The following is a 12,784-nucleotide window of genomic DNA, read 5'->3' on the forward strand; positions in this document are numbered from 1 at the left end:
TAACACTCCAAGCTATGCACCGAAGGGAGCTTCAAGGCTCAATGAGAAGTGCCAACAGTTACAGAGACGAAAATATAAGTAATAATGCCCGGGTGAAGGGCGTTGGGATTACTCGGGGACGCCCCAGTCACTCCCTCACCTTATCGGCTTCAGCGAACGGGTTAAACGCAGAGAGCTTTTGCGCCTAGAGGGGAGGCAGGAAAGGGGAAAGGGTGGGTAAGGGGGCTAGAAGCCAATCTCCGACCCCTCCTTCCTGCTCTCCAGATGTCTCTTACGCCAAGTGCTGCGGAGATTCCCTCGTGGGGAGAGGCGCTCAAGGGCTGCCAGGTGGGCAACGGCGCTGCGAGTGGGGGAGGGGATGGGGGGAGGAGGGGGGATCCCCAGGTGCGGGAAGGGGAGGGGGGATTCCTTGGGGGAGGGAAGGAGAGCGAGGTGGGGTTTCCCCAGTTGCGCCCCCTCCCCTTCCCAGTCTCCGCCTTTCCTTGCAAGGTTTTCTGCTCCGTGGGAACCGCTACGCCGCGGCTTCTTTTCCTCCTCCTCCTCGGTTGTTGCTTCTGCGAACGGCTTTCCGACTCCCCTTAAAATCCTCCCTCCAAGCCTCCCACCTTCCCCGCAGCGCAGCCCAACCTTTGGTGCAGCCCTGCTCCCAGGGGAAGGCCGCCTGGTATTTTCCGGAAGATTGGGCACCACCGTTCCCACGGTCCCCTGTAGCTGCTGTACCTCCCAGGGTCTGGAGTGGAGGCAGAGGGATCGTGGCTGAAGGGCTCCCTCCGAGGGCGTGAACCCTTCTAGGGGGAGTCCATTGGCATCTCGAGGGTGGCGGAGATCAGAGAAGCGTCCAGGTGGGCTTGGCCAATGGGCAGCCCTGTCCAGGTGGGCTTGCTTTGAGATGCAGCACCTGAATCTGCCTCTCTTACCTGCCCAGATTCCCTTTCTGGTGACTGCTGCATCCCTGTTTCTCTGTCCCCGTGTAAGGGAGCCGACCTGTCTGCAGACCTTTCCAATTTAAATTTCAGATCTTTTACGGATTGTATACTGTATCCATTCTGAAAAAGAAGCTCTCCACTGTTTTTTATAAACAGCTTTGCAAAGAGATCAAGAGGCTTCTGTGAAATAATTAAAAAGATAAAAGATTCTAAGGTCAAGAGAGAGACCTGGGAACTCTAAGAACTGCCTTTGAGCATTTTGGGGAAGAGAGACTGGTGTGCACAAGAGGCAGGTTGGTTGAGCTCCAAAGAGGCTTCAGTTTTTGGAATAAAATATCCTTTGGAGAATTTTTGCTTATATTCTGTTGAGCCAATGCTGCTTTCTCTAGTTATTCCATTACAAACTTCCCTTCCGAAATTTCATGTCCATGATATATAAGGAATTTCTGAGTGTCTCCACTTTCACTTTCATACCTTCTCCTTTTTGTAAAGATTTCTGAAAGTATTTTAATATTATGTAAACCTTGGAGCACTTCAGAACTTATGAACCTCAGCCTGGCGCATGGATTATGGTATTTTGACTGGGTTTTTTAAAGGTGAAGGGCAGTGGTCCATTTTCCCCAAGTGCTTTGAAAGGATAAATCACTGTCCAGATCAGGGATCCCCAACCCTTTGTCACCAAATGAAGTGGTATAAATCAAAGACTACCATTACATAATTGGATATGATAGGTTGGATGGCCTCTCCTAAAGATTTCATGTAGATGTTAAACAACGTTGCTGACTGAGGGAAATCCGGGCAGTTCCAGCTGCAAGAATGCAGAGGGAAAAATAATATCTCCTATCTAGATGGGTTTGGAAGCAATGTGGGTGGCCACTTCAAGGTTTTGCCCTTTATTTCATTCTTTTATCAATGGGATGAAGCTGACTATTGTTTAAGGTTGCACATACAAACAAAGCCATTATCAACTTTTATGATACAGCACCTGCCTAATCTTGTGAAGCTAAGTAGGTGTAAAGCATCACTCTTCAAGCTTCCTTCAGTAGCAAATACAGTTATCCTGCATCCCCCAAGAGAAGGAACTGGCTGGAAAAGTCTTTACTAATCCTCAAGGGGGTTCCACCACAAATGCGCGAACGAAAAAAGTGCACCTGACTAAACCGCGGTGACAAAACCACGCCAAGAAAACCGCGTGACAAATGAGCGACGAATGAGCCCTGAAGCACGCCGACAACAGCGCGCCGACAGAAGCGCGCTGTAACCTAACCCTAAACCTAACCCTAACCCTAACCCTAAACCTAACCCTAAACCTAACCCTAAACTTTACCTTAACTTAAATTGCGCTTCTGTCGGCGCGCTGTTGTCGGCGCGCTTTTGACATCGCGGTTTTAACGCCGTGGTTTTGTCGGCGCGCTTATGACGTTCACGCTTTTGTCGGGTCACGCCTCAAGGGAGGTGCACTTTGTCCCTGCCTGATGGCACATTGTGTTCTCCCCAGGGATGCTTTCCTTAGTGTCGTTCCTGCAAAAGAAGCTCCTGGCTGAGTTGAAGTGACAATGAGGGCATCCCTGGGAGGCTTGTCAGATTAGGCTAGAGCCTTCCATTCAAAAGCTTCACTGTTACAGCTTCAATAATTTGCCATGGTGGGTTTCGAAGGCTTTATCCTGCACACCGCCAGCTGTAAAACTGGCTGGAACAATCTTCACCAGATCCCAAAGGGAGGTGCACTTTCTGCTTGGCTATTATGCGTCATTCCCCTACAGGGATGCTTTCCTTTGGTTTAGTTGTAGCAAGAGGTTGAAAATCATCCTTGTCCTATCTCCACCATGACGCGTTTGCAAGAGGCTTTCATGGATTCCATGCTTCCTTCGGTGCTATCAAGTCCTGGTCGATTCCCACTAAGCACAGGAATAGCTTTTGTCCATGACAATCAATCCTATACCTTTTCCTTCAGGTCTCCCAACAGTGTACACTCAAGATTAGATTAACAGGGTTGGAAGGGGCCTTATAGGTCATCTATAGCAGTGGTCTCCAACCTTGGAAACTTTAAGACCTGTGGACTTCAACTCAGCAAAGCTGGCTGAGGAACTCTGGGAGTTGAAGTCCACAAGTCTTAAAGTTGCCAAGGTTGGAGACCACTGATCTATAGGAGACCCTACGTGTGTGTGTGTGTGTGTGTGTGTGTGTGTGTGTGTGTGTGTGTGTGTGTGTGTGTTTTGGACTAGATGACCAATAAGGTGCCTTAATCTTGAGTGTGCCCTCTTGGGAGGTCTCAAATAGGACTTGATGGCATCGAAGGAAGCACGGAATCCACCAAAGCCCTTTGCAAACCCCTTAGGGTATAGATAGGACGAGGGTGATTTTCCACCATCTGTCGCTAGATGGCGATCAACAAAGAAGGAACACTCGCGCTTTAGAAAGAAGTGAATAGAGTACAGCAGCGGCATCGCTGCTGTTGACATTCCACAGAAGGGAGAGAGGCCGAGCTGCAACGAATTGAAACGATAGAGGATTAGATTGCTAGAGAGGAGGAGGTGGAAGAAGAGAGAAAAAATTCCTCTTCTGGTTCACCCACGGAAAGAGGATGGTGTCGGCGGAGCCTTTTGTGCTGCTTGGAGGGTCGAAGCTGCTCCTGGGAGGTTAGTGGAGGGAAGGTCGGAGGAGAAGCGGGGAGAAAGTCGGGCCTGTGATTTCCTGCTGGGAGATTTGGGAGATTTAAAGAAATCTTGATATATATATTTTCATATTTCTGAGCCACCCGCCTCCCTCACCTTTCACCTAACACTTGGATCCGAGGAGTTTCATGGGCAAAAGGGATGTTTGCATTGGATTTGTTCACCGTTTCATCTGTTAGTGACCCCCACCTTTAAAAAAAATAGATTAAAAAATTAGAGGCAATGCACTTCTGAGTCATTTTGCAGACTGAAATACATTAAAAACAAAAACACCTGAAATGTCACATTGGCATAAGTATTCAGATCCTTCACTCAGTACTTTGTTGAAGCACCTTTGGCAGCAATTACAGCCTCAAGTCTTTTTGGGTATGAATCAATAAGCTTTGCACATCTTGGAGATTTGGAGTTTTTCTGCCATTCTTCCTTGCAAGTCCTCTCAAGCTCAGTCAGGTTGGATGGCAACCATCGATGGAGAGCCATTTTTAGGTGCTTCCAGAGATATTCAATAGGGTTCAAGTCAGAACTCTGGCTGGGCCCCTCTAGGACATTCACAGAGTTGTCCCCAAGCCACTCCTATGTTGTCTTAGCTGTGTCCTTGTCATGTTGAGAAGTGAACCTTCGGCCCAGGGTGAGGTCCTGATCAGTGTGGAACAGGTTTTCATTGAGAATATCCCGGTGCTTTGCTCCATTCAGCTTTCCCTCAATCCTGACCTGCTGAAAAATACCCCACAGCATAATGTTCTTCAGGTGCTCTTTTGCAAACTCTAAGGGGTCATTCATGTGTTGTGCACTGAGGAGAGGTTTCTGTCAAGTCACTCTGCTATAAAGCCCAGAGTAGTAGAGGGCTACAGTGATGGTTGTGCTTCTGGAGCTCTGTCCCATTTCCACACTGGATCTCTGAAGGTTATAGTGACCATTGGATTCTTGGTCACCTCTCTTACTAAGGCCCTTCTACCCCAATTGCTTAGTTTGACCTGACAACCAGCTCTTGGAAGAATCCTAGTTGTGCCAGATTTTTTTCCATTGAGAGTTATGGAGGCCACTATGCCCTTAGGAACCTTTGGTGCCGCATAAATTTTGTTGTAGCCTTCTCCAGATCTGTGTCTTCCAATAATCCTGTCTCTGAACTCTACAGGCAGTTCCTTTGACCTCATGGCTATTGTTCAACTACAGTATGCATTGACAACTATGAGGCCTTCTATGGAGAGATGTGTGCCATTCCAAACCATGTCTAATCAATTTAGTTTACCACAGGTAGACTCCAATCAAGGTGTAGAAACATGTCAGCAACTATCCAGGGAAATGGGTGGTACCAGAGCAAAATTTCAAGTGCTGTTGCAAAGGGTTTGAATACTTATGCCAATGTGATATTTCAGTTTTTTCCTTTTACTAAATTTACAGACATTTCTAAACTTCTGTTTTCACTTTGTCATTATGGGGTATCCTATGTACATTAAGGAGGGAAAAATGAAGTTCAACAACTAGCATCAAGCTGCATCATAACAAAATAGACAAAAGTAAAGGGGGTCTGAATACTTTCTGAATGCACTGTATTTAGAAAGATAGAAACATTTTAGGTTAAGTGACAGGCCTGGGGTGTCTTGCCCAAAATACCTGCAGATGGTTTTGGGGAAGAGAGACTAGTGTGTACAGAGGCAGGTTGGTTGAGCTCCAAAGAGGCTTCGGTTGTTGGAATAAAATGCCTTGTGCAGAGATTTTGTTTATATTCTACCGACCCAGTCCTGCTTCCTCTTTTCTACAAATTCTGTCTATTTGGGATAATTTTGAGGCTAAATACATGGATTTTCCATATTTGTACAGTTATAGGTGTGTCCATGTTTATTTCTCTCTGTATGCATATATGTACAATTGTACAAACTATCCCTAGCATTTCCAGATATATTTCATAATAATCCTTTGCACTGCTAATAATATTTGAATCAGCAAAGTAAAAAAGAGAATTTCATGACTGAATGATATTTGAACTTGGTCACAAATGTATAAAATGAATCATAGGTAATGTAAGAAGTTATTTTTTGTTGTGGCATGTTTGCTTATTTATTGTAAGCAATCTTTTTTCTTTTTTACAAATCATCCGCCACCATTTTATAAACAGTTACATTTTTCTTTGAATCTTATAGACAAAGAAGATGTCAATAAGAGTACTGTAGAAAACTGAGACCAACAAGCAACATTGGAAAGAACGTAAAGCCAGCCTTTTCCTTCAGAAAACCACAAAATTGTTCTCCTTTCCCAGCAGTTGAGAGACAAAGGAAAGAATATTAAGAGGAGATTTCAAGCTAGAAAAAGGAGAGTATGAGAAACTCAAGAATACATTAAATGGAAGATCAAGGGGGATTATATTTCATTCAGAAAAAGAGGGGTATTTCTGGAAGTCAGCGGGGAGAAAAAGGTCTATTGGATAGCCACAAAGGGCTGATAGTGATGCAGGCCTGGCCCTGTGAGAAGGAAAACAGCTGGATTTAAAACACCAGGCAACAGATGGTCACACACACAGATCACACAGTGTTCAGATTGTGGCAGAAGTTTCAGTCAGAATTCTGGACTAATGACTCACCAGAGGACTCATTCCCAGGACAAACTGTATGAATGTCCTGAGTGTGGGAAAAGTTTCAATCATAATTCCAGCCTGGTAGTACACCAGAGGATTCACACAGGAGTGAAACCGTATGAATGTCCTGAGTGTGGGAAAAGTTTCAGTCGGAATTCTACCCTTGTTATACACCAGAGGACTCACACAGGAGAGAAACCATATGAATGTTCAGAATGTGGGAAATGTTTCAGTAAGAATTCCACTCTGGTGACACACCAGAGGACTCATACAGGAGACAAACCGTATGAGTGTCCAGATTGTGGGAAATGTTTCAGTCATATTTCCAGTCTTATAAGACACCAGACGACTCACACAGGAGAGAAACCGTATGAGTGTCCAGAGTGTGGAGAAAGTTTCAGCCATATTTCCAGTCTAATAAGTCACCAGAGGACTCACACAGGAGAAAAACCATATGATTGTTTAGAATGTGGGAAATGTTTTAGTAATAATTCCGACCTGGTGACACACCAGAGGACTCATACAGGAGAGAAACCGTATGAATGTCCTGAGTGTGGGAAAAGTTTCAGTCATAATTCCACATTGGTGAGACACCAGAGGATTCACACAGGAGAAAAACCATATGAATGTCTAGAGTGTGGGAAATGTTTCAGTAAGAATTTCAACCTGATGACACACCAGAGGACTCACACGGGAGACAAACCGTATGAGTGTGCAGTTTGTGGGAAACGTTTCAGTCAGAATTCCAACCTTGTGAAACACCAGAGGACTCACGTAGGAGACAAACCGTATGATTGTCCAGAATGTGGGACGTATTTCAGTAAAAAATCCATTCTGGTGACACAGAAGAGGATTCACACAGGAGAAGGATCGTTTCAGTGTCCAGAATGTGGGACATATTTCAGTCAGAATTCCAGCCCACTTGATACCCCAGATGACTCACACAAGTGAAAAACCTTATGAATGTCCAGAATGTGGAAAATGTTTCAGTAAGAATTCCAACTTGGTGAGAAGACAGGAAGTTCTTCAGCTGGACAGACGTGGGAGATGTGAGCTCTGAAAAGTCTCACATGAACCTTGTCTGACAAATCGACTCCGGGGGTCCTTTTTTGGATCAGAAGCCCCCTAGAGGGGGCGCGAAGAGGGCAGCGGCTCATCAGACCCAGAGGGAGGCAATAGGTTCCTCGCAGGTCGGAGATTTGCCCTATGAATCAGAGTCGGGGCAGCAGCCTCTAACATGGCTGACAAGATGCTGGCTTCCAATCAAAGCAAATGAACAGGAGAGTGTGGAAGAGATGAAAGACTAATAAGAAAATTTATCTAACCCATAGCTATAAATCAAACCTGGAAAAGACAAAGAAATCTTGAGAACATAAATAATATTGATGGTCAGATTGGGATTTTTTCAAAAAGAAAGAAAAAAAGGAAAGGAAAATGAAGTGTTGAAACACCAGCTCCCCCCAAAAGCTATCTGTTTGAAACAATTTCGAACAGAAAGGGAGAAAGCACAGAAGTGACAAACTCACTCAAATATAAACTCTAAATTTGGTTTTGGACTTGAAATAGAAACTAAAGATTCTAAAGGATTTACTTTGTTTGAATTTCTTCCAACTAATATATCCTAAGCAACTCCCCAAAAAAAGCGCTTCTTCTCACTGATAATTGATAACCTAACCTTGACTGTGCGGGAAGTTTTAATTAACCAACTGCCATAAATCAGAATTTGGAAAAGCAGGAGGCAAAGAGAAATACCCGAATTTGGCTGTTTGCAAGTTTGTTCCAAGTGATATATTTTGAGCAGCTATGATTGACTGGACCTGGCGGGGGAAAGAATAATAACAGAGTCAAAAACTGGGAAATATGAAGGTTTTTTTCTTCTTTTTTTTCTATCTGCAAAAGATTAAGATGGCCCCAGCTTCTCTTCCGGTTTCACAGTTGAATTAAATTTAAGGTGGACCAGAACTTTGAAATAAGAACTGTATAACTAACTGCCATTTTGGAACTAGACGTTAAGGAAGAACAAAAGACCAAAATGGCTCCCATCGTTCTTCCCCACAGCAACTAAAGTAGATAAATTTAAGGTGGAACAGAACTCTGAAATAAGAACTGTATAACTAACTGTAACTTTGGAATTGGACATCATGGAAAACTGGGAACGTGAAGAACTATGTGAAATTATTAAAAAATTGCATAAATAATTAATATCAAGCCTAAATAGAATTCTGAATGCAGAGAAGCACATATCTAAAGAAGAATTCAAAGAAGAAACGTGGGGTAAGACAATGAAGAGGTAGAAATGGAGGGAAATAAAAAGCAGACAAAAAACTCCGTTGGTCCTGGTAGTCGTGTAAACAAAATTGTAAAAAGTGGAGGTGTCCCAACAAAAGGGAATAAAACCCCGTCAGGCCTGGGGTTAAAGATTATAATCCGTCCCCTCCCGAATGATGAATGAATGTTGCTTCTATTTTTAATTACGTACTGTTTTTATATGTCATTGTGTGTACTCCCTTCCCTATACGTTGTAAGCCGCCCTGAGTCCCCTCAGGGAAAAGGGCGGCCTATAAATAAATTTATCTATCTATCTATCTATCTATCTATCTATCTATCTATCTATCTATCTATCTATCTATCTATCTATCTATCTATCTAAAAAGCAGACAAAAGTGGTTTTATCGGTGGCTAGGGGGGAAAAAACCTTGGAAATGAAAAATGATATACTTATGCTTTAATTGAAGAAAGGGAATGATGATATAATTATGCTGTGAAATAATCTAACAATGATACAATTAAGAATTAATATAAGGTCTGGTGATATAATGTATAATGTTAAGAACTTATTATAATGATACTTCGCTGCTGATAAGCAATTTTAATAAGGGAACAAATGAAAACTGGTATATATAGGCAGCGACGTCTTGTTGAAAAATGAAGGAATAAGATCTCTGTCTGAAGGTATGAAATGCAAGGACAGTAATGAATATAAGTATACTTTCTGGGAAAAAATAATGCTAATGTTAACTGAATATATATTGTAGAATGAAAATGAGGCTTTTAGCTATACTAGATGAAACATTTGAGATGGTAAATATTATTTGAAGATGTAGATGTTAAAACACTTGTAACCAAACGACATGCTGCATGTGATGAGGGTTTTTTTTTCTTTTTCTTTTTGTGTCTTTATCCTTTTTTTTTTCCTTTTTTTTCAATCCTAGGTTATTGTGGTGTCCATCAAATATATAACAGAGAGATACGGGGTGTATGTATGGGGGGAAACGTAGTAGGGATGGATTGCTACAGGCAGGGGAATAAGAAATGATACGAAATTATAATTTATTAAATGAAACAATGAATGTATAAGAATGATAAAGGTTAAAACACCTGTAATCAAATGACATACTGCATGGGATGATGGGCTTTGTTTTCCTTTTTTTCCTTTTTTTTTTCTCTGCCTTTCTTTTTCTATTGTTATGTGACTATGTTGTCTATGTAACAAAATAAAAAAAAATTCCTATTTAAAAAAAAAGTGGTTTTGGAGGTTGGTAGTGGCCTAAGGAAAATTGAAGTAGGAGATTATGCCCCAACAAAGAGAAATATAAAATATCCTTTTGATGGTGACTTGGGGAAATTTGAAGAGAGTGGATGTGTCAAAATAAAGAAAAGGGAGAATACAGGAACAGAGAAGTGGGACAAAAGACTTACTAGGAAAAAATCAGACAACTAGAAACTGTTATATGGGAAAATATAAAGTTAAGATAAGGGCTTTATTCCTAAATATGACAATAAAATTGAGTTTCTAACTGGTTGAACATGATAATGGAAAGATAGCTAAATAAAGGTTAAAATATAATACAATACAATAGCAGAGTTGGAAGGGACCTTGGAGGTCTTCTAGTCCAACCGCCTGCCTAGGCAGGAAACCCTATACCATTTCAGACAAATGGCTATCCAACATCTTCTTAAAGACTTCCAGTGTTGGGGCATTCACAACTTCTGGAGGCAAGCTGTTCCACTGATTAATTGTTCTAACTGTCAGGAAATTTCTCCTTAATTCTAAGTTGCTTCTCTCCATGATTAGTTTCCATCCATTGCTTCTTGTTCTACCTTCAGGTGCCTTGGAAAATAGTTTCATTCCCTCTTCTTTGTGGCAAGCCCTGAGATATTGGAACACTGCTATCATCTCCCTTAGTCCTTCTTTCTATTAAACTAGACATACCCAGTTCCTGCAACCCTTCTTCATATGTTTTAGTCTCCAGTCATCTTTGTTGCTCTTCTCTGCACTCTTTCTAGAGTCTCCACATCTTTTCTACATCGTGGTGATCAAAACTGAATGCAGTATTCCAAGTGTGCCCTTACCAAGGCACTATAAAGTGGTGTTAACACTTCACGTGATCTCGATTCTATCCCTCTGTTTATGCAGCCTAGAACTGTGTTGGCTTTTTTGGCAGCTGCTGTACACTGCTGGCTCCACTAGGACTCCAAGATCCCTTTCACAGTTATTGTTGTTGAGACAGGTACCACCTATACTGTACCTGTGCATTTCGTTTTTGTTGCCTAAATGTAGAACCTTACTCTTTTCCCCATTGGATTTCATTTTATTAGATAGTGCCCAATGTTCAAGTTTGTCAAGATCCTTCTGTATCTTAATCCTGTCTTCTGGAGTGTTGTCTATTCCTGCCAGCTTGGTGTCATCTGCAAATTTGATGAGTTCCCCATTTATTCCCTCATCCAAATCATTGATGAAGATGTTGAAGAGTACTGGGCCCAAACAGAGCCTTGGGGTACTGCATACTTTCCTCCATGTAGATTCAGTTCCATTGAGGAATACATGTTGAGTGCGGTTGGTCAGCCAGTTACAAATCCATCTGGTGGTGATGCTGTCTAACCCACATTCTTGTACTTTATCTAGTAGTCGGTTATGGTCTACCTTATCAAATGCCTTACTGAAGTCCAAGTAACCTATATCGACAGCATTCCTCTGGTCCATTAATTTTGTCACATTATCAAAGAATGCAATAAGATTAGTCTGGCATGATCTGTTTTTGCCAAACCCATGTTGGCTTTTGGCTATTACTTTGCTGGCTTCTAGGTGTTCACTAATTCATTGCTTGATTATTTTTTCCAGAATCTTTCCTGGTATTGAAGTCAGGCTGATAAGTCCTTAGTTTCCTGGATCTCTTTTTTTTCCTGTTTTGAAGATGGGAACCACATCGGCTCTTATTAAAATCCTCTGGTAGTTCCCCGGTGTATATGGAATAAGGATAAATATGAAACTGATAAGGGGAGGTGGTAAACCGACTGGCGACTACGCGGAGGAGAGCCTTCTCAGTAGCAGCTCCAACCCTTTGGAACGATCTCCCCGTAGAGATTCGTACCCTCACCACAGTCCAGAGCTTCCGCACAGCCCTTAAGATCTGGCTATTCCATCAGGCCTGGGGATAAGATCTTCATACACCCCACCTGAATGTTGAATGAATGTTGTGTTTTATTGCTATTTTTATTTGTACCCACATATTATTTTACGTTCTGTCTTGCACTCCCTTCCCATGAGTTGTAAGCCGCCCTGAGTCCCCTCAGGGAAAAGGGCGGCCTATAAGTGACAATAAATACAAATACAAATACAAATAAAGCAGAGGTTTGTGATCCACTTTTATACAGAATAATTAAATTGAGTTGTGAATTGATTGAATATGACAATAGAAAGACAACTAAGCATGGGTTGAAATATAGGAAACATGGACATACATAGAACTTTTAAGATGATGAATAAAGTGAGATGTTTGCCCCTTGTTATTTTATATAATAGATTAAGGAAATTATAATGAACATTGAACAGCGAGGATTGCCATTTAGAGATAATTAAGGGTGATATAATCCAAGATATGGAAAAATGTAGGGGGAACCTGAAATATACCTACAATGGGAAACTATTGAGATTAAAAGACAGAATCACAAATTGGGGGCAAGTAAGGATGTATAATTATATAAAGATAATGATGAGAAGAGGAGAGAATTGTAACCAGGTCTACATCTTGGCCAAAATTAGACTAGGGCGGGGTGGGGAGCTAAAGCATAATGACTATATATGTATATTTTTTTGTTATTTTTTTAAAAGGAGGAGAATACAGGTTAAAATTAAATAAAGGAACTATAAATACCATCAACATAAAATGGAGTTTGCTCAGAAGCTGAAATACACCAAGTAAATGAGATGAAGAGTGGGACGTAGAGGAGAGAGGTAAGGAAAGAAGAGAGGGATAGGAGAGAGGAAAGGGGGGGGGGAAAGGAGGAGAGAAATGAGTGGAAAGGGAAGGGAGGAGAAGGAGAGAGGAAGGGGAAGTAGAGAAGGGAAAGATGACAGGGAAGAAAGGAGGTAGGGAGGGGGAGGAGAGAGGGAGAAGAAAGTGATGGATAAGGTACAAATATGGTATATGGAGAGCAGCAGAGCCAATTGGTTTTGGGGAGTTGGTAAGATTGTGAGATAAAAACCCAATTATTAAATCCTCATAACACAGAGACAAGTCTGGTTCACAATTCAAAAAGGTTTATTTACAGAAAAATAAAATGCGTTTGCAAAGGCGGCCTCCAAGCCTCCTCCCAAGTGGTTCGAGAGC

General features: G+C 42.0%; 1 protein-coding gene across 1 annotated transcript in view; it reads left to right on the forward strand.

Moving 5' to 3' along the window:
- Nucleotides 1-221: 221 nt before the first annotated feature.
- LOC106551554 (uncharacterized) overlaps nucleotides 222-12,784 on the forward strand; it is a 56,764-nt gene continuing 44,201 nt past the window's right edge. Inside the window, 3 exon segments of the mRNA XM_087708082.1 lie at nucleotides 222-327; nucleotides 5,743-7,091; nucleotides 7,093-7,226. Coding sequence (XP_087564208.1) covers nucleotides 6,171-7,091; nucleotides 7,093-7,226 — 1,055 coding nt within the window. The 5' untranslated portion in view covers nucleotides 222-327; nucleotides 5,743-6,170.

Source organism: Thamnophis sirtalis, unplaced genomic scaffold (genome assembly GCF_051295495.1).
Source record: "Thamnophis sirtalis isolate CommonGarterSnake01/CBP01778 unplaced genomic scaffold, rThaSir2_p1.2 scaffold_3, whole genome shotgun sequence".
NCBI lineage: Eukaryota > Metazoa > Chordata > Lepidosauria > Squamata > Natricidae > Thamnophis > Thamnophis sirtalis.